General features: G+C 42.9%; 2 protein-coding genes and 1 long non-coding RNA gene across 4 annotated transcripts; 1 reads left to right on the top strand and 2 right to left on the bottom strand.

Annotated features, from left to right (window-relative positions):
* Window positions 1-599: 599 nt before the first annotated feature.
* linc.pou2af1 (lnc RNA pou2af1) lies at window positions 600-5,856 on the bottom strand. 2 transcript variants are annotated; one of them, XM_041941039.1, is made up of 5 exons: window positions 5,680-5,856; window positions 3,648-3,748; window positions 3,122-3,173; window positions 1,967-2,292; window positions 600-1,209 (listed from the first exon to the last, which is right to left on the bottom strand). In XM_041941039.1, exons 1-5 carry the CDS (start codon window positions 5,684-5,686, stop codon window positions 862-864), a joined length of 834 nt encoding a protein of 277 aa, XP_041796973.1. In that variant the 5' UTR covers window positions 5,687-5,856; the 3' UTR covers window positions 600-861. The 2 variants fall into 2 exon arrangements, with proteins under 2 accessions (XP_041796973.1, XP_041796972.1); XM_041941038.1 differs by lacking the exon at window positions 5,680-5,856 and adding an exon at window positions 4,418-4,857.
* LOC121609414 lies at window positions 3,643-7,573 on the top strand. Its single transcript, XR_006006988.1, has 2 exons — window positions 3,643-4,344; window positions 5,629-7,573. It is a non-coding gene; the product is annotated as an uncharacterized LOC121609414 (long non-coding RNA).
* LOC121609412 (uncharacterized protein C11orf53 homolog) lies at window positions 7,394-18,891 on the bottom strand. Its single transcript, XM_041941040.1, has 5 exons — window positions 18,757-18,891; window positions 17,568-17,668; window positions 10,938-10,977; window positions 10,368-10,672; window positions 7,394-9,717 (listed from the first exon to the last, which is right to left on the bottom strand). The coding sequence occupies exons 1-5, from the start codon at window positions 18,764-18,766 to the stop codon at window positions 9,283-9,285; spliced, it is 891 nt and encodes a 296-aa protein (XP_041796974.1). The 5' UTR covers window positions 18,767-18,891; the 3' UTR covers window positions 7,394-9,282.
* Window positions 18,892-20,145: the final 1,254 nt, after the last annotated feature.

The raw sequence follows: 20,145 nt of genomic DNA, 5'->3' as shown, positions 1-20,145 counted from the left end.
CTCACCCAGCCTAGAAGTTTTTGGCAAGCCACCAACCAAAGTCTGAGCATGTAAAAGGCAACGTTTTGTTTATTGATTTCGCTTTACAGACATATTTCCTGTAAATGCTATCTCCCTACTTTATTGTCTAAATGTTGTTTCAAAGCCTTCAAAATAATATTTCTCGTGTATTTATCCAAAATGATGTATGACGCATGTGTTATGTGGTACTGGCTTCATCATGTCAGCGTGATTCACATCCAATGCACTTCATTGCTTCTTGCTTCTGGTGAACTTCCTCCCTGCGTGTAAAGTCAAATCTTTCAGGATTCCTTCAATCAAAGGTTTGCATTACAGCCCAGCTGAGCCCCAACACGTTATCATTCTGCCTTTTTTATTGTCACTCTCCTCCCACATTTTTTTGCAGCTTCCTGTGATAGGCAACATAGATGAGAACTGTGGTGGCTTGTTCAGGGAGCAAACTGTAAACTGTGAGCTACTAACAAATCAAGCAGCTGACACCGACCTGTCTTCACTTGCAATCTGCAGTGCACTTATGTGCTTTTTGGCTTTTTTAAAGTGCGAATGCAAGCAAAGAGGAATTCATTTAAGCACGTTGGTGAGTTTGACATGTTTTTATTTAGTACAGCAACAAGTTACGTGTATGAAAATAAATTTAAGTGGTAAAAAAAAAGTAATTGATACAAAAATATCAGCATTTTCCATCCATTCAGCATTCATCATATTAACTCCACCAAAGCAAAAGCCAGTCAGACCACACACTGAAATGCACAGTGGACCATCAAGCAAACAGTCTTACAGAGGACTTGAAGAGAATCATATGTACAGTCAAAGGACAAAACAATACTGCTGAAGGTCTCATCATAGTACATTGTAACACATTTCAGAGCTCAAATCCCTCTTGAAATAGTTCTCTTCCACAGGACAGGCGTATGGATAGTCTGTGGGGTTGTAGTAAGGTGCATACTCAGGTGCAGGGAAGCTCTCCTGCTGGCCTGGCCAACAGTGGGGCAGGCAGTAACAGTCCTGGAGGTTGCAGTGCTGGTAGTGGAAGTGCTCTGAGGCGAAGCCGGGGTAGCCGGACTCCATCCTGGTGGGTGAGTCGTAGCAGGAGGAGGAGGACGAGGAGGAAAAAGAGTCCTGCGGCGAGTAGCTGTTGTGATCCATGGGGTTGCAGAACTTCAGTGACTCTGGTGAGGAGCAGGGAGCCTGAGAGAGAGGAAGACATGCAGCATAGTGAGGATGATGTTGAGCAGGAGGGTGATGACACCAGAAATAATGATGTTCCTCTATTGATGTATATTGTACAGGGACACAAGACTTGATAGGGAGGGGAAGGGGACTGAGTGAACAGGGCCCTCATGTGAGGAGGGCCCGCCAAGATACTGGAACGAATAGCCATGGATGCAGGCAGGGGTGCACAGACAGCATCTATGCACAGGGTCCAGTATGTGCTATGCCCCTGTGTTAATATTTAATTTCACTTCACTGAGGCTGTATTTAAGTATTTCTTACAGCTGCTGGGCCATAAACTCCCATTGGATTGTTTTATAATGCAAAAACAGATCTTATTCCAAATAAAACAACATTAGCTGCTCCAAAGTTACCTCGGGCCACATAATTCTGAATGCAAGCCCCAACAGGTCTCTGCTGAGGAGAAACAGCCATGCCAAATCCCTATTTCAAAACTACATCATTTGATGTTGCCTGAGGTGTGGGAGGTGTGGGAGGTCCACTGCCCTGAGACCAATGATTTAATGCATTTATTGGTGGACTGATAGCACTCTCCTACTCTGCATACATCCTGCTTACCACACTGTCATTTTAATTTGGAAATACATGCAAATTAAAACATTATTGCAATAAGCAAAAATCATCTTTCTACATAATCACAGCCAACCTGAAATGACAATTTCATCAAAGCGCTATCAGACGGAATGTAGTTCCTTCAGTGGGAGAAACCTACCATCCCATGGCCGTAGTAGTCCGCATCAGAGGAGAGTCCATGGCACCAGGGCAGCGGGAGGGCAGGAGGGGGCGGCAGGGCGGCGCTGTAGCTGCCGCCGCCGCCGCCGCAGCTGTTATTGTTGTTGTTGTTGCCGCTGAAGCCGTTGATGGGCAACAGCGTGTCCCCGAACTGCTGCTGGACGCCGTTCGAGGTGCTCTCCTGCATCTGGATGTTGCACGAGCCGTCAGGGAAGGAGAGCGAGGCGGCGCGCAGCTGGATCGCTCGCGCGCCACAGCTGCTCGCGTCCGCTGGCGGAGCGGCGGTAGGAGGGACAACATAGCGACCTAACGGAATTGAATATAAAAATTTGATTAAAAAGCGGGCCCACCCGAAAGGTTAATAAAAAGGGAAACTGGCGTCACAGGCTGCAGATTCAGCATTACATGTCTCTGATATATATATTAACATACATGTCGGCTGCACAGCGAAGCTTGAAAACAGATCCGTTCAGGATTTATGTCGCAAATTGAAAGTTGTTAATATTTTCAATTTACAGGGGAGACATGTTTAAGGACGCATTCAGACAAGGTGCACGTTAGTCTTTGCAGGGTAGCAGACCACAGGAAGACATTTAAATAGACCTATAAGTTCAGAGAGTGATGTCATAGCATCATCAGCCGCCACATTTGAATGTAGCTGCTTTATAAGCGGGGACCCTGATGCAATGGAGCTGTCAGTGGTAGACTACAATTAGGTTCCAGGTAAACACTGTCCTGAGTAGTTAGTCATGGCTGGGGAGTTCACGTGAGTATTTTGCACCTGGTTTGGTTCGTTCATCATCATCATCAGGGGGTGCAATATATTTTTTTCACTTCACTTCACTTTTTTTTAAATTAATCTAACAGCAATGCCAGAGTTAGTTGTTTTACTGTAACCAGGGCGGATTTTTCGGCAAACAGAGGGGCTATGGCTATGGCTGGATTCCTCATTTGAATCACTGATTGCATGCACATTTTGACTTAAATTTTCGAGTTGCACGTCGCAGGTGTAGGTGCAGCTTGTGACTGCTTTAGGTCTGGTTGGATTGAAATGCTGCAGCTCATCTGCAGCTTTAGTTGATCGATTTAACGTCAGACGCTGCTGGACTTGGATTGTGCTGCTGGGCAAACTTACTTGGAAAAGTGGACGCGCAAAGCTCCTGAAGATCCAAACAAGCCTGGGATATCTGTTCGTAGAAGGAGATGGAGAGAGAGAGACGAGATTATTAGATGCTTTCTGTCACAACATCTGGATTGGAATTTTTTCTTCCGACAGATGTTCGTTTCTGTGTGTGTGTGTGTGTGTGTGTGTGTGTGTGTGTGTGTGTGTGTGTGTGTGTGTGTGTGTGTGTGTGTGTGTTCGTATCTGTGCCTTCGTGCGTAATGGATTTGTTATGGATGTTTGCACTGGAGGGGTAGTCAGTCATTTACAGAAGCAGTTTATTGTTTTGTTCAGAGTGTTTTCTCTCTCAGTCAGACAGTGAAAAAGGCAGAGTGACAGTAAGGATGTACTGGAGAGAGAGAGAGAAAGAGAGAGAGAGGAGGGGGAGAGAAAGAGAGGGAGAGAGAGGAAGGGGATAGAGGGGGGAGAGAGAGACAGAGAAAGAGAGAGAAAGAGAGAGAGAGAGAGAGAGAGTATGGAGGTGGGGAGGGAAAGTTACCGTTTTTACTTTCTTGCTGCTGGCCTCCCGGGCTCTGTGCCTCTGCAGCAGCTCTTTGACTGTGGTCTTCACTCGGACGCCCTGGTACACCCTCGGCTTATCTGCATGAAGAGAACAGCATGTCATTCATGTTTACCAAACACCCTCCTTGGAGCAGACAATACCAAACAAACTCTTCTCCTCTCCCCAGCCCCCAAACTCCTTCTCCCTCCTCCCGCAGCTTAAGCCCAGCATTTGTTTTCCTCCCTCAAATATATTTCTTTTAAATTTAATACATTTCCCCTAATAAACTGCAGTCTCTTCCTGAAATGATTATGTCGCTATATTATTTGACACCCTACCAATTGTTGAATGCACGGTTTTGTGGTAGCAGACGTTGGTAACACATATTGCATGTTATAATAATTAACGAACTGTAGTTTGAGCTATGTGTAGGGCTTTAGTGTGTAAAGATTTGTCCGAATCCGCGGTGCGTAAAAGTGCGTTATTAGCGCTCAGTGCGCACTGCGGCTCTGGGTGTGTCCCGACCCCAGAGACCCCAGTGCTCCCGGTCAGGGCTCCCTCTTTACGGCACCAAAGGCTCTGCGTCTCCTGTTACGCGGTCAGCAGACTCTCACTGCAGTCTGTGTATGATCCGCGCTGCCGAGCCACCCCGCCCAGACCAGGAACAAAAGAAAGCGGCACAAAATGCGTTACGGTAAGTTTATATTTCTAATCATAGACGCATGTACGATAGAATGAACGGAATTCGATGAATTGGAATTGCAAACCTGGATCGATCTGGTGGTAAGAACATATGTAAGATCGTTTGAAAAAGTTGCATAAAGGCGCTCGGGGCGACCGCGTAAAACGCCCGAACAAACAGCTGAAGAGTGAGTCAATCGATGGAAAACAGAAGTTAAAACGCGTCTCAGTAAACGCGTTAAAGTTGCTGGTGTAAGCTGCAGTTGTGTACAGAGAGCGGAGCGGACACAAAAGTAACTTGTTTTTGGTAAAAGCAGCGCCGCAACTCTGAAAGCCCTGAAACCACTCTCTACTCCGGACGCATTTCAGCTCCATGATACCCGTGTCCGATCTCTTAGTAGACGTTCAGTTTGGGCTTTAGTTCGATCACGTTGTTGCTGATTGTTTTATGGAAAAGTTCAAGAGCAGTTTCAGCCTGGTGCTGTTCAGAATTCAAACTTAGGCTCTTCTCCAATCTCTGCTGCTTTATTCAAATCACCCCTGCCCCCAGTTTGTATGTGACAGTGAAACGCTTTGGCGCTTCCACGGAGAGTAACTGGCCGTAATTTTCCTATAGGTGAATCTTGATTAAGGCACAAAGAAAGAACGCCTCACATGAGTGCGCGTAAATCAGGCCTAAAGGCGTAATTTAATGCACACAGGAGTGGCGAGCCGTTTGGAAAAAAGCGATTCGATAACGAGACGGAGCGTCGGCAGCAAAACGTCAGCTGACAAATGTTCATATAACTAAATGTCACCTCACGAGCTGTATTAAATGTGTCAAATAATGTGTCAAAATTACAGCGCAAACACATCCCACTCTAACACGGTTACTCATAACGTCCCGTTACGCAGAAGCAACCCCGACAGAGAGACAGCGGCTGCTATTCCATTCGTAATTAATCTTTTAATAATGAAATGTCTTTGGAGAACATGATCTGCATGTCCCGGCGTATGTCAGCAGGCAGTGGTCACACAATGTAACATATAAGAAATCCTTAAAAGTCGAAAAGCTGTACAGGACTGCTGGAAAAGCCAGAATCCATCCATCAACTCGGACACAGGTGGTATTAAAGTACAAATATTTGCCACGTAAACTTTTATTTCACTGCTGGTCATCATCAATATTATTTTACTTTGTGATAAAATGAACATCTGGGAGAGAAAAAACCTTTCTAATTTTGCACGTGACTCGTGTGTTTATAATTTTTCCACTAATCATTATCCAATTTTCTCTTTTCTCTTTTCTGTCTAACAGGAAAAAATGCTCCAAAATCATTTCCAGCTGAAAATCCGACGTGAAACTCACCAGACATGATGGCAGAGATGAGAAGAGGCTCCCTGGAGAAGACCTGTGGGACTCCACAACGTCCTGTTCTGCCTCAGCAAAATGGCCAAGAACGAAATTTGCGCAAAAGTCTCCAAAAATCTCAACAGAAATGTCTTACAGTAGAGTCAGAGCATACAACAATATTGTAATATAGCTGGGGACATATTAGTTTGAGATTTTCTCCCTCCATGCCTACTATTTAAAACCCCTAGAACTCAATGATTTGACAATGATTTGATTGCGCGTTACTTTCAATTTGAATATTCAGAGGCAACTGACTTATATAGATTTTTCAATGAAAATCACTACGCGTGGAGATCGTATAAGCTCCACTTTAATGTAATATAATAGTGTTTTACACTTTGACCAAAAAGAAACCATACTTTTATTAAATTTTATCCTCCTTTTGCATTAACAGAGCATCACACCCCCTCATTAAGCACTACAGCAATGGATGCTTCTTGTGCGCATTTCAAACACCGCAATTCACTTTAATCTGCGATCACAGGTCTCATGCGGCCACTCCGCATTCAAACAATATGTCCAAACATATTTTTGAGCTTTATTTCAGAGAAAAATGCAGAAAAGTGGGACATAAGTGGGCGTGGCAAAGGGCAGTAGCCATCTTTGCCATCGCAGGCCTGAAGCTCCTCTTGCAGCTGCAGTGCAGTCGCCTGCTGAGTGCTGCACGAGCCTCAGCAGCTCGCAGCTTTTTCACGACTATCTTTTAGAAGCTTTTATTTATTCAAATTAAAAAAAAAAAAATCACAATCATTACAATGCTGCCTGTGAAGATCCCCTGTTTGGCAGAGTGTCTTTTCATATTTGGCATACTTAATTCGGCAACAAATCACTTTTTGGATTGATCACAGTTTATTAAAGCTTTTGCTTTTTCTTTCTTAAAAAAAAAAAATATATATATATATAGATAGTTGCATGAAGAGCTTTGGTAGAGCTTTCTGCACACCAGACAGCAACAATACACCAGCATGTATAACATTGTTTGATAGACTTTTGCGCATGTATCATGCACATGATAAGGAACTCAGTTATTAGAAATAACATCAAGCATTGTACATTATGACCTATTAAGCTGTGAACATCTGGACCAGTGTGCTCTCTCAAACTGGTCAAACGTTTGTCATCAAACCTATACCTAACTATAACGACCGTACTTTCCATGACTGTCATTATTACCACAACCATGGTTATTATTTGTTGCAGTGGCAGTATGTGTAGTAATAGTATCTCCACTACATGAAGAAAATGTAAGATTTTGACCAATATCACATGTTTGTCTTTTATATTTGCCCCTTTTTTAAAAAAAGGGCTCAAGCACTTTTCATAAAGTCCGCTCTTCACTTCATTACACACACAAACCTTTTCATCCGTGCTGCTCACTTACAGTCATGGATTTTCTCCCTCTTGTCGAAGCACAGCGGCTCCTCGTCTCCTGCAGGCTGCAGCCGTGGTGTCGGGGCTCCACCTAGTGGTCACAAGTCAGAACTTCTTCCTGCTGTCCTGCCTGTGCGGCCAGTAGAAGTCTTTTCAAGTTGAACCAAACCAGTTTCAAATACATTTGGAAAGTGGTGTGACATAGAAAGTCACGCAAATGTATCTAAGAATATACAGGATAAAGCCTGCTCACTCAGTGTCTGCCCTCACTTTGATTGCAGTTGGTTTTTAGGTAAAAATGTACACACACATAAAGAAAGATCTACTGATAGAATTATTTTACAACATATGGAGCTCATGGACCATCACAGCTCCACATATGTTGAGTGTTTAGACAATAAATCAGAATCAATTCGACTTTCTTTGCAGTGGCTTGATTTAAAAATGAATGCTTAATAAAAAAGCCTTTTGTGTAACACTTTATTTTAACCTCCATATTTATTTTAACCTCCATATTTAGAGAAACAACTATTAAATGCTCTAAAACCAGTGTAGCTTTAGGCAGATATAAGGCTATTTGTGTCTCTTAATGTCTTTGTTAACAACAACTCCTCCCATGAAGCATTCATAACCAGATGTTTGACAACATGAGAATCTGATATGACAGGTACGATCTATAACACATGTCATATTATATAGTTGTAATCAGCCAGTGCGTAAAAGCTGAATTTGTACTTCACAGAAACTTATATCACGTCATTATAACGCATTTTTCATTTCACTTGATGCTTAACGCAGATTTATTTTGATATTGATCCACATTAAATGCTAATAACACATGTAAGTAAAACATTGACATCTTGAATGATTTCCAACACATTGTGAACACAAACACAGACCTATTTTAAGTTATAGATATATCTATGGACACTGTTCCTTCTATGTCTTCTGTCATCAGTTTTGGCAGCTGATGAATCAGTGAGTCAGATGTTAACAAAGACAAACACTAAAAATTCTCATTAAATCTGTTCACAACTCCAATATAGTAAGAAATGGTGTGTTATAACCCGTTTATTAACTGCCATCTTTGGATTCCCGTGGAGAATCAGCAGAGAGCAGAACTGTTTAATTTCATTCCACCACAGCGAGGTATGATATGAGACAGCTGAAGAAATATCCTCATCAGACTTTCCAGCCTCTAAATCGTTTAATTGTTGGATTGTCTTAATCTAAATTATATACACTGTAAGTTTGTACCAAGTCATATGTAACGATCTCCCTAAACTGGGCCACTGGAGAGAAATCTCCATGAAAGGGATGTCGTAGAGCAGCGGTTCGCCACCTTTTTTGTCTGCTGTACCTCCTTCATTTACACCACCAGTCATGTTCCAAATGTGGTCAGTTGAACTGATATTGAGCATGTTAATCAAAACTATGTATTCTAGTAAAGTGGATGCTGTTTTTCATACAGGACATCATGATCATGTTTAGGCTTTATCAACAGGTTTGGTCAAGTTTTCCATCATACTTGTAGACCTTCAATGAGGAGCTGGACCTGTCAACCATGAATCCACTCCACTGCTGTCCACTGCGCATGTCAATCCTCTCTGCTCGTACGCTAACTAGTTTTCAGAAATTCTAAAGCGCAGCACTTGGCATTATAGTGTTACAGCTGACTCAGGTTGGGGGGAGGCTTGTCCCGTGCAGCTGACTTATTGTTTATTGGTTATTGTGGAAATAAATATACTAATGATCGGCCTCAAATCATCTTAAAAATGCTACTTGTATGTTTATTTTCACCTAAACATGAACATGTGGCCATATGTACCATGCTAGTCCACAGTCTCAGCCTCTGCACACTAGAACACTAGTGCACTCATCACTTTTTTATACAAATCAAACAAAAAAGGCACACTTTATATATATATATACACACACACGCACATATATGTGCGTGTGTGTGTGTAATATGGGCACCTTGGTTAACATACCACACTCCTACCAACATCTTCGAACTTGACTCATCTCTTTGTAAATGCATTGAATTGTCTTATCAACAGAACACGTCACAGCTGTCTGTCTGGGTGAGTTTTCTCTGTGCTGTCAAGTGCTTGTTGAGATCACTGTTTAATTGTCTGTGAAACCTCCACCTTCTTATAAATTCTGAACCTCATGTCTGTCCTCCAGTCAGTAGGCCCTCCTGATCTCGTAGGCTGACCAGGAGCTCACTCCGTCCTCTTTGGGCCAGCAGGAGTGAGCCTCGCTGTTTGGGTGGAGGCCGGCATGGCTGTCGGCCGCCTCCTCTGACACCATCTTGGACACCAGGTCGCTGACGGGGCTGCTCATGTAGGGAGGCCCGGGGAAGGAGGCGGAGGGGACAGGGTAAGAGCTGCTGGTCAGGGGGTGGTAGTGAGCGTCTTCCAGGGAGTGGAGGGTGTAGGGCTGGCTGCTGGGGATGGGGCCCATGGAGGAGCCGCGGCTGGGTGAGCGGTACTGAGAGGGGCTCCCCGGGGGCTCTGGGCTGGGCATGGAGGGCGGGACGCTGACGGGGGCCAGGCTGTCCGGACAGAGAGCCTCCACCTGGGACACTGACTCTGGAACTGACTGCTCCCACGAGTCTCTCTGAGGCAGGAAGACAAGAGAGGAAGAGGAGAAATCACTCACTTCATCTGCTGTCAGGCTGCCTGTTCACAGCAGAGCAGGGGGGCTTCTGGAATGATGTGAGATCATTTATATTATTATTTTACCATACAACAGTTCATAATGCAACAGCTGGAAGACAGATGTAAAACACTACCGAAAAAATGGACCCAGACATGTGAAGTATAGCTGTTTCCAGCACTTAAAAAACACACACCAGGTTTACACGTCTCCCAGATGGACAGTGAAAGAGTTTTTCCTCGTGTTCATACTGGCCATGATGAGATCCTTTCAATGGAAGTGAAAGGGCAAAGAATCCAAAGTGTCTGTTCTGTGCAAAAATGTATTCAAGCGTTCACCAAATCTTCTCTAATCTCTAATCTAAGCCCTCTGCAGTCTGAGTTAAACAAGTCAGGGAGATCTCTTCAGTGTTTTTAGTATAAAGTGTCCTCTTTGTGGTGGGTATGCAGATACCAGATAGTTATCACCAGCTGTACAATAAAAAACCTATTGTATTTCTATGAAAACTAAACTACAATTGTGCATTAAACTGATCTCATGATGATTATGAACCTCCACCCCCTCTTCACTCATGTCTGTCATGACGTCTGCACAGAGAGGCCCCATCCTACCAGAAATAAATGAGAGGACTCTCCACCAAAGGGAGGCAGCAGGGAAGAGAGGGCCGACGACGGCAGGAAGGATCCTCCAGAGCTGGAGAAGGCGGCGGCGCTGCGGTAATCGCCGAAGGTCTCTGGGTAGTAGCTGTCGATGAGGGAGGAATAGCTGGCCATGGTGGAGGGCTCGCAGCCCAGAGGCTTACCACCCAGTGTGGACGAATAGACATCAGGGGAGAACTGCTTGGTGGACGGACAGAAGTCTGAGTCTGAGATGAAGGGACGTCTCATGCCGTAGTAGCTAGGCAGCATGTGAGACCCTGCAGGCAGAAATATGAGAGAAATGATATCCTGATCTTCATCATGGCAGCAGTGGAAGCTTGCATGTCTAACCACAATGTTTATACACCTCAAATTCTTCAAATTTGCAGACAAGTGAGTCAAAATGCTAATTGTGGTCTCTATGAATCAAGTGTCGAAATAATGAAAGCGCTGACTGGAGCCTGGAGACTGGAGCTGACAGATTTGTCTTGCAGGCAGTAAAGAATATGAAGAGAAGATGTCGTGTTTGATTTGCAGTCTCACCTGGCATCTGCACAAACGAAGGCGGAGTGGTTGATCCTCCCTGTGGCAAGGAAATAAGACTTGGATGAGTCCAGAACACTGGAGAACATTTTAGCGACAGTCTGTATACACGTAAACCACCACAGGGATTCACGTCTCCCTCTCCCTCAGGATGTAAATGAATCCCACACTGACCACAGTGACGTACCTACACCTCCTGTGCATACAGCACGAAGCCTACATCTGACTACACAATGTTGAAACGACGCAGAAAGCAGACAGACTGTAAATGTGGAAATCATTTATCATTTAAATCATTTAAATTTAGATTTTTATACATACAACAGCTGCAATAAAATATAAAATAACTAGATCTTCATATTTGCATATTAAGCACATTCAGATGCATCTTAGCCAAAATACAGATAGACTTCCTGCTGTGACTTTAGCTCTTCAGTTTACCTTCACTCACTAATAAGCCACAGTTCATTTAATGTAAGCTAAAAGCAGTGGACTAAAAAATAAGTATAAACAGAGAAATCTAGGAGGCACATTAAACCAACAATCAACAACAACAAGAGCACTGGCCCAGGAATAAGTGCAACCCCAATAATAGAGAAAGCATAATAACAGAAAGAGTAGCAGGTAATGGGTAGCATGTTACTTCCTGACCAGAGGTCATGAGTCTCCGTGGAAACATTTGCTGGCATCACACTGAAAAATCAAAATGTAGTTTGTATTTTCTAAATTGTTATAAATAAATGTGTCTGTCGGTCTTTTCAAACACCGAGCTCTTACTTGTGTGAGGGTGAAATGAAAAGCAAAAATTCAAAGAACAAGAGCATAAAAAGAGTCAAGAGTCAAGGAAAGAACATGAAAACGATCAGTGTCTTAAAATAAGGCAGAAGGAGCCAAATGTTCATGCATTTAGTGTGGTGATGACATGGCAGAGGAGGGTTATGAAAGCAACATGCAGCCTGTGGTCCGGAAAGAAGTGGATAAGAATGTGTTGTGTTCAGGGATTCTAAAGGAAACTGGCATTGTGATTACTGGATGATTTCATTTCTCCAAACCACTAAACAATATTGAAATGAAACAATAAAAAAAAAGTCACTTCGTTCAGTGAAGAGGGGTTAGTTTGATTTAAGGAGTCAGAAGCTGAGAAGGAAGGTGCTGCTGCAGGACCCCACACTTGCTCGCTTACAGTAGATGCAGACATGGCTGTAGTTTACTACCACTGAGACATCTGCACAGCTGTGAAAGAGGTACACACTACAGCTGCTTCACTCAAACCTGCAGTAAGTGATTTTTTTTTGTCCACCGGGGGCAGCAGAAACGAGCTGTGAACACCACAATGACATATCATCACCTTTTAGTTATTTGAAGTTTACTTATTGCCACACAGTTGCTCATCCAGACTCAGAGCAACATCCTTTGGAGTTGTGTTTCTGGCCACCTGATGAATGTGACCAATGTTCTCTCTCTTTTAGCTCTGCTTTTGGTCTTTACCAACTCCTGAGGGAAATATCTGGCTCAGGAGATGCTAAACGGCGTGCCTGCCTGCTGTTTGGTGCTGAGCAGGGAGTGTACCTTGAGTTTTTTTTTAGAGCTTTTTCTCTGATAACAGCTGCCTGTTGCTGGTGAAAATGAGTTTAGAGTGAACTGGAACAGTACAGTTGAGGGCTGGACAGACAAACCATGAGCTGAAACTCATTATGAGGCTCTGTGAAGTTGAGGGGAGCTGCAGATTTGTGTGATCGTTCTCTGTATGTTCATCACTATGAGCGAGCCCTTTCACATTTGAGGCACTGTAATAGCAAAACATTCATTATAGCTGCTTTAAGTAAAAGTGCCAATACATTAACTAAAATAAGTCCTGCATAACTAAAAATACCAAATTGTTACCAGCAAGATGTATTCTGCATTATATATGACATTATTCTGTGATACTGATGAATCAGTGTTGAAGCAGCGTTTCACTGTTGCAGCAGCTGAAGATGAAGATGTATTTTAAATACAGTTATGTAGTTTAGTCCTTTGGTTCCCAACCAAGACATAAGGCCCCTCAAAAGGGTCCCAGATAAATCCAAAGGATCATGTGATGATTAGTAGAGGGAGAAAAAAATCTGCTGCACAGACTTGTAAGACTTGTTTTTAGATTTTTGTCTAATCTTTTTTGTTGTTGGATAATTTAATGTCTTCGCATCTCAAACAGCTCATAGAAAGAGTTTGACCTTCAACAATTCATTATATTTCATGAGCTTATCAGGCGTCTCAGCATCTGTAAAAGCTTCAGCCGAAAAGTGACAGCAGATGTCAGACAAAAGCAGTGGAGTGAAAAGTGCAATATTTCCCTCGGACATGCAGCGGAGTAAAAGGCGATGGAGGAGGAAGCAGCATAAAATGAAGCACTGAAATGAGTATTTTCCCGCAGTCTTTTCAGCCTGACATTCATTTAAAAGATCACAAACTGCAAGAAGTTAAAACAGGAGGAAATATTCACACACGAGCACACATGACGTCATGTCTCATCATGTGGTTTCCCTGAAAGAGGCTCATATTCTGTCATCACAACATCAACATCATCAGGTTTCAGCAAAATATCTCCAATCAATATTCAGGTGAGCAATCCTGAATTTATTGTATTGTTCAAAATAGAAAGCTACTGGCAGCCGACAGCAAGGAATTTGTAATCATATTTTTTAAAAATGTATAAATTTCTGGGATTTGATTTTAGGAGGCCTGTTAGAAATTGTGAATTAGGTCTGTGAAGTTGTTGAAAATGCAGGTGGTGTTACTGGTTTCATATTTGCTGTCTTTGGAAACTTTTAGTTCTCTATTAGAACAACGTTTGGCTGCACAGCATGAATTTCCGGGTACAGCATTGAACAGCTTATGCAGCCTTATTTGTCTGGGCCCCATCCTCTTATTGTCAGCTGGTAATTTGATCAACGATATATTTCACATGGGATTGATATTAAATGTTTTCTTGTTGCTAAAAAACATCATGAATAAACTGTGTATGTGTGTGTGTCTCGCAGCAGCAGTTAGAGATTCGTGCAGAGCGAGAGTTCAGAGGGCAGAGACACACAGACGGGGTTTGACGGGATAGGCTCTCGTTTGCATATTGCTAACATGAAAGAGTTGATATTAAGCCCGTGTTGGCTGGGAGGCAAGCAAATTTTGAGGCCAGAATTTGAATGCGATTTGCAAGCGCCAAGACTTCCTCATGTGGCCCAGGTACAGCTCGGTGCATCTCTGAAGGCTGCGTATGAAAATCAGCTCGCTCAAGCTCGGACCGCCAGGAAGTGTGTGCGTGTGTGTGTGTTTGTGGTGGAGGTTAATGATGATGGATTTATTTCCCATTAATTCACAGAAATACTCTTCCTGTTCATGTTCCTCTTCATGTTGTCATATTCTCACCATGGACACTGACGCTGGTCCACTGCTGCACTTTGTGTGTATCATGATCCACTATTTGTGTTAAAATGAGCCCTATTGTTTGTTGTTATTCGGTATTTTATCTGATCCTGATTGGCTGTTGAAGCGCCACAGCTTCCATACAGGGATCATTCAAATTCACTCTAATCTTAAATTGTTTGAGTTACTTCTAGTCGGTGATCGACACCCTGAGACACATCACACAGCGTCTTCAGTCTGGACTCCATTTCTCGCCGTCCTTCATCATTTATGTAACGGCAGCGTGTTTGGGCACACCACCTCAATGGGAGTGCTGTCAGAAAGGAGAGGCAGATGAAGTGAAATGATGTAAGAGCTTTGTGTTTTCACTGTGGCTCTCCGTGTCCTAACATGAGGAGGCCGACTGTGGTCAGAGTTTGCTCTTCACTCTCAATGGCCTTTTATTGCCAGAGATAAAAGGCAGCATTAGCTAACATAAGGACGTGGATGGCTTTAGCTACTGTGTGTCTCTGTGCATCTTTAGGCCTTCATGTGTCATTTATAAACATACAAGGAAGCCTCGCATTGAAAAGGTGCTGAATTGCAGGTCCCTGCTTATGCAGCCCAGTGTGACGGAGGTAGATTTCACCTGATATTTGCTCTGAATCTGAAATAACTGTGTAAAACGTGAATTAACGTTCACCGACAACGGTTTGACAAAGTGTTCCCGAGCCTTTGCTGTATTATCTTTAATCCAATCATGTGTTTCACACAGTGCTGACCCTCGCTGGTTTTCATACCCAATCATTGTGATGCTATCACTGCTGTTACCACAGATTACTCAAATTATACTGTATCAACTTACATTGTATTGAAGTGAGGAAAGGTGTGTTTAATTGCTTATTATTAAGCTTTTAATTTGCAAAATAAGGAAGGGATATTTCTTCTTTCAAAAGTCTTGCTGGACACTTCATTTTCTTCTAAAACATGTCACTTTATTTAGGGTATTAAAATACCCTAAATGAGACAATTACACTTTTAACAGTACAGATGCAATTTCAACTTTTCTTGTATTTATTTATTTTTCCATAAGAGAAGGCTGATCAACTCAAACTGACAGCTGAAGAGCTTGTTATTCCTACTTGGAAGAGTAACAAAGGCAGGAGCTATAGCTTCTTGCGCAGTTGTTATCGTGTCCTCTGTGGACTCACTGACCCCTCACAGAGACACTTGTCTCTGCTTTAACACACCGCTGCCTCCACATGTTGGACGTCATGGTTTAAAGTCCGGTTTGCACAAAGTGTTCTGTTTTTACAACATTCATTTGCGGCTTCATTGGATGATGTTAGTACTCAGAACTGTGCAAACAACTTCAAATTAGATGCACCTCAGCCCCACTCAAACAATTCAGGTTGTAGTTTAGCTCACATAAATATTTTTCAGAAGCAGAGCTGCTCTGGAGGCAGAGATGCAGCATCCGTTTTTTTATCGTCAGCAAATCCCATGAAAAACCAAAACCAACGGTGGTCTAGCCTGTCAAACAATACTTTATGGGAACCACAGGTTCCTACTGAAGATGTAAATCTTTCCAAAAAGGATCACAAAAATAACGTTTCATTTTCCAAAAAGGCTCAGTTATTTTCTAGAACAGCTGAGGCTTTCAGGAAGTGTTACTCAACTAGGAGAAATAGCTCATTTGTTAGGGACTATTTTCAGCTGTGGATGAAAACACATTTTGGGTGCTTGGAAGTAATTAAGGCAGGTGGTGTATGTGGGTTTAAGTCAAAATAAACTGCATTATGTGTGTGTGTGTGTCTGTGTTCATGGTGATGCAAAAGTGCTTGTTAATGGAGCTGGAAATCAATTTTAATGGAGCTCTATGGAGGGACATAACATATCTCAGCCTTTGGATGCACAGACTTGTTAATGGATCAGTACTTTGTTGGTTTTGGTCTTTTAATGAGCGTAAAAAGGAGGGACGCTGTGTAAAACCTGAATGAAACGGAATGTGATCATTTGTTAATCCTTTTCGATATTTGCTTCAGGCAAAACTGTGCCTGAACTCTAAATAAGAGGTCCACAGTACATGACAGTAAATTGGCTGGCTCACTTGCGAGCTCAAAGCTGCCATTTAGCCACCTGCACCCTGAAACTGTGTTTGTTTGGCTTTGCCAGCTGAAGCTAAACTCAACCACATGTATATTTCATCTTTCAGAGCAGCTCTGCCTCCACAAAATGTGTGTTTAAATAAAAACTTCAATCTGTCACCAACCCAGCGAAGCTTGACTGTTTTCTGGCTGTCCTCCCACTCAGACCTCCCCCCGTATCGCAGAGCGCAGGCCCAGAGGTTGAGATCTCTTTGCTACACGCAGAGTTACAGAGCTCTAAATAAAAGTCAGAGTTCCAGCTGTGTTGGATTGGAGGAGGCTGACTTTTGGACGTGTCCCTCTTTGTTGCATCTGATGGTATCTCCTCCTCAGCCTCTCACACGCTCGGCTCATTACGCGAGTCGTTAGTGGCCTGCATATCTATAGAGTGGACATGCCGACGCTGAACAGAAGACAAACAGTGAATGGTGTCCTGTAAAAGCCTTTTGACAGGCCGTTGGTGGGAAATGAAAAGCCAGTCCTGCTTGTACATGCAGACGTCTGCAGCAGAGCCTGGTTCCTCTGGCTGTGTGAGTGTGCTGCCGTGTGTTTCAGAGACAACAATAGCAGGCTTGTCTGCGGCCTGCGCGCTGCAGAGGACAATGTCGGCTGGCAGGTGTGCCTGGATCAAACTTTGCATAGGCAGCCTCCTTCGCTGCCCTTTTTCTGTGTCTCTGTGCTACCCGTCCACCTCGGTCTTCCCACCCCGCCCCCGCCTCCACCTCGGGGGAGTTGTCGGGAGATCATGGTCGCCACCATTGCGAGCATTGTGTCAGCGTTCTTTTGTGAGGTCGGGCTGGGACTCGGCGCTTTGTGTCTCTCTCTACACGCGGCGCGCTCAGCTATTTACAGACCGTCTTCCCGAGCGCTCGAGGGGAGCAGAGACAGAAGGGGGGAGGTACAGGTGGTCAATGGATCAACCATGGATCGTTGGTCCACAAAACAAGCCAAAATGTAAACAAGGAGAGGAGATTTAAAAGTCGACCTTAATTGTGCCACCAACAGAATGTCAACTGTGGCTGCACTGTTTGGTTTGGGAGAAAAATGAAGTGGGGAGAGACAGGACAGGACAAAGGCAGAATGGTTTAGAGGAGATAATGCTTACACTGTATCTGGGCCCATTTGTCTGCCGGGATCGCCTCTCTGCCAGCAGGTCTTTGACTGTGTGCTTGACTCGAACGCCTTGGTACACTCTTTTGGAATATTCTAAAGGAAGCAGAACAACAGTCGGTGAATCTCCACTTGATACAAAGCCAGAAACAGTTTGACTTCATACAAATTTTCATCCATCCCCACAAATGTGCGTTCATTTGAATGTTTCACAGTTTTATTCATATAGGCGAATGACTCTTTGGGACTGATGTGTAAATGTCATGGAAATTGCCTTTGGTTTGGTCAATGCAAATGGACTGCTAAAAAAGAGGCAATTTACTACAAACACTCACAGTGAAGGAGGACCGGAGGAGTTTTGGAAGAAACAAACAGTCATATCCAGCTAAGAAATTCTGCATGCATGCATCATTCGTTTTTTTTTTTTTTTTTTTTAAATCTCTAATGCGTGCTGGTGTGATTTGGGGACATTCCTGGGAAGCAGAAGCATAAACTCAATGAAAATGCAAACTTTATTATGCAAACGGAAATTGCATGCAAAAAACTATATGTAAAAGACGATGGCTTTTTGAATGAAAATTTTAGATAAGCCCCAGCTCTGCCAGTGTGATTGCTGAAAATATGATGTGTTCTTTGGATTAGATCAAAATATAACAAAAAAAAAAGTTGCTTTGCCACAAAACTAAACCTCCTCCTATCAGGTATAATTCTATATTTAAATATGCGTCATGATATATAACATATGATAACCTATGAGTGCTTGATATTAAAAATATCTTTCAAATACAAACACTGATTTATGTGAATTGTATGCAGAAAGCATCGTACTTTGTCCTGGCTGATACATTTCCTACATTATCATTTCTTATATATATTGCTACTAAATTAGCATATTCATTATGAGAATCAGTATCAGAGAAGCAAACGGTTGATCTAATAAGCATTTGTGATCAAAAAATAGCCAGAATACAAATAGCATTGTCACACATAAAAAAACACCTGAGGAAATGTCTTTGCATGCACTCTCCAAAATAAAAGCACAAGAAATCTCAGGAAATTTTAAACAATCTCATTTTCAGCTATTTTTGCAGAAATATTATTAGAAATTACACGTACAACATGTAAAATAATAATAATGACAGCAGGAGCAGCTGCCAGCCTGCATAGGAATGACTGTGTCTTACCTGTGTCCATGATGCTGTAGAGCTGTCTGACACACGCGCCCACACACACATGCGTGCACACACACACACACACACACACACAGAGGCCTCTCTGTTCTCCCTCTGCTGTATTTGCCTACAGTAGCTAAATCCCAGTGTGCAGCACCATACTGAGTGTCGTGCCACGGTGGGAGCTTTAACTATGTTGTCAGGAGGGCAGGGACACGTGGAACATGCCACCTCACACCGCAGTCATGAGGAGGCAGCTTTTCAAAATGACCTTTATCTATTTGTTTAAATGCAAATGTTTGGTAGGGACGTTTTTTAGACTATTTGCATCTGCAGTCAAGATTAGGGGCTGGAAGCATGAAGGGAGACTGGAAGGCAGCATGTCGCGCCTCCCCTGAACCCCCACTCATCATCCAAATTTGAAAGGATATATCGTGTCCACATTTTGATTTGTAGCAGCAGGAGTTTGATGCTGGTTTGTGGGATAGAGTCTATTTTTGTTTCAGTTTGAGCTTTGGTGTCTCCTTTAAAAAAAACCTTTACCAAGCAGTACAGAAGAAACAGCTCAGAGTGTGCTAAAGCATCTCCTCGTGTCTGCAGGTACAGTGTCGGCATCTCAAGTCAGACATTTAATAACTCTGATGCTTCTAGTCAAAAATAATTCCAAAAAAGAGAGACATTTTTGCATAAAAGGACATCATTGTGCATTTTCTAATCAAATTGATGTGCTGAAATTTGTATAAAGCACTTTGAGCAAACTACAATTCCTCTGAACCTTGTGTTTAAACTTGAGGGAAGAATAGCTGGAGGCATGCTTTGTGTCTGGCATTAAAACGAAGCTCCAGTCCAAGTTTTTCATTGTTTCCTGGATGAACCTCATAGTGTTTTGCCTTCTCATTGCGACGCCTGTAGTTCGCTGAATGTGAATATTGTCAATGAAAATTTACATGAGTTTCTCATTCGGCGTGATGCTGACATGATAAAGATTGAACCTGGTTACATTTTGACCCATTTCATAGTGGCAGTGACACATGTATGATAAACTAGTTAAAGATTGGCACAGTTTATGCCTGTTGGATTTGCATGCAGTTTAATGGGATATTTTCAAGCTGGGATCTGAACATTATTACAAATGTTACTGCATGCTGAACACACTGAACACACTCCCAGTCAAGAGCCTGTAAATTTTACGTGCTGCCGGCATGATCTGAATCACAGTGCAGAAATACTGTCATAAATAGCCTGACGCAAAAACATGAACAATTAATGGTAAGATATTGCAGCAACAGCAACAGTGAGCTCAGGAGCTGACAAGACACACAATGGACAGCAGGTTACACACATTACTCTCACTGCGATACACTGAGAACGTCACACAGCATTAGAATCTCTAATACTTGA

Source organism: Chelmon rostratus, chromosome 7 (genome assembly GCF_017976325.1).
Source record: "Chelmon rostratus isolate fCheRos1 chromosome 7, fCheRos1.pri, whole genome shotgun sequence".
Lineage (NCBI taxonomy): Eukaryota > Metazoa > Chordata > Actinopteri > Chaetodontiformes > Chaetodontidae > Chelmon > Chelmon rostratus.
The sequence above is the reverse complement of the archived record's forward strand: the minus strand, read 5'-3'. Positions and strand labels throughout refer to the sequence as shown.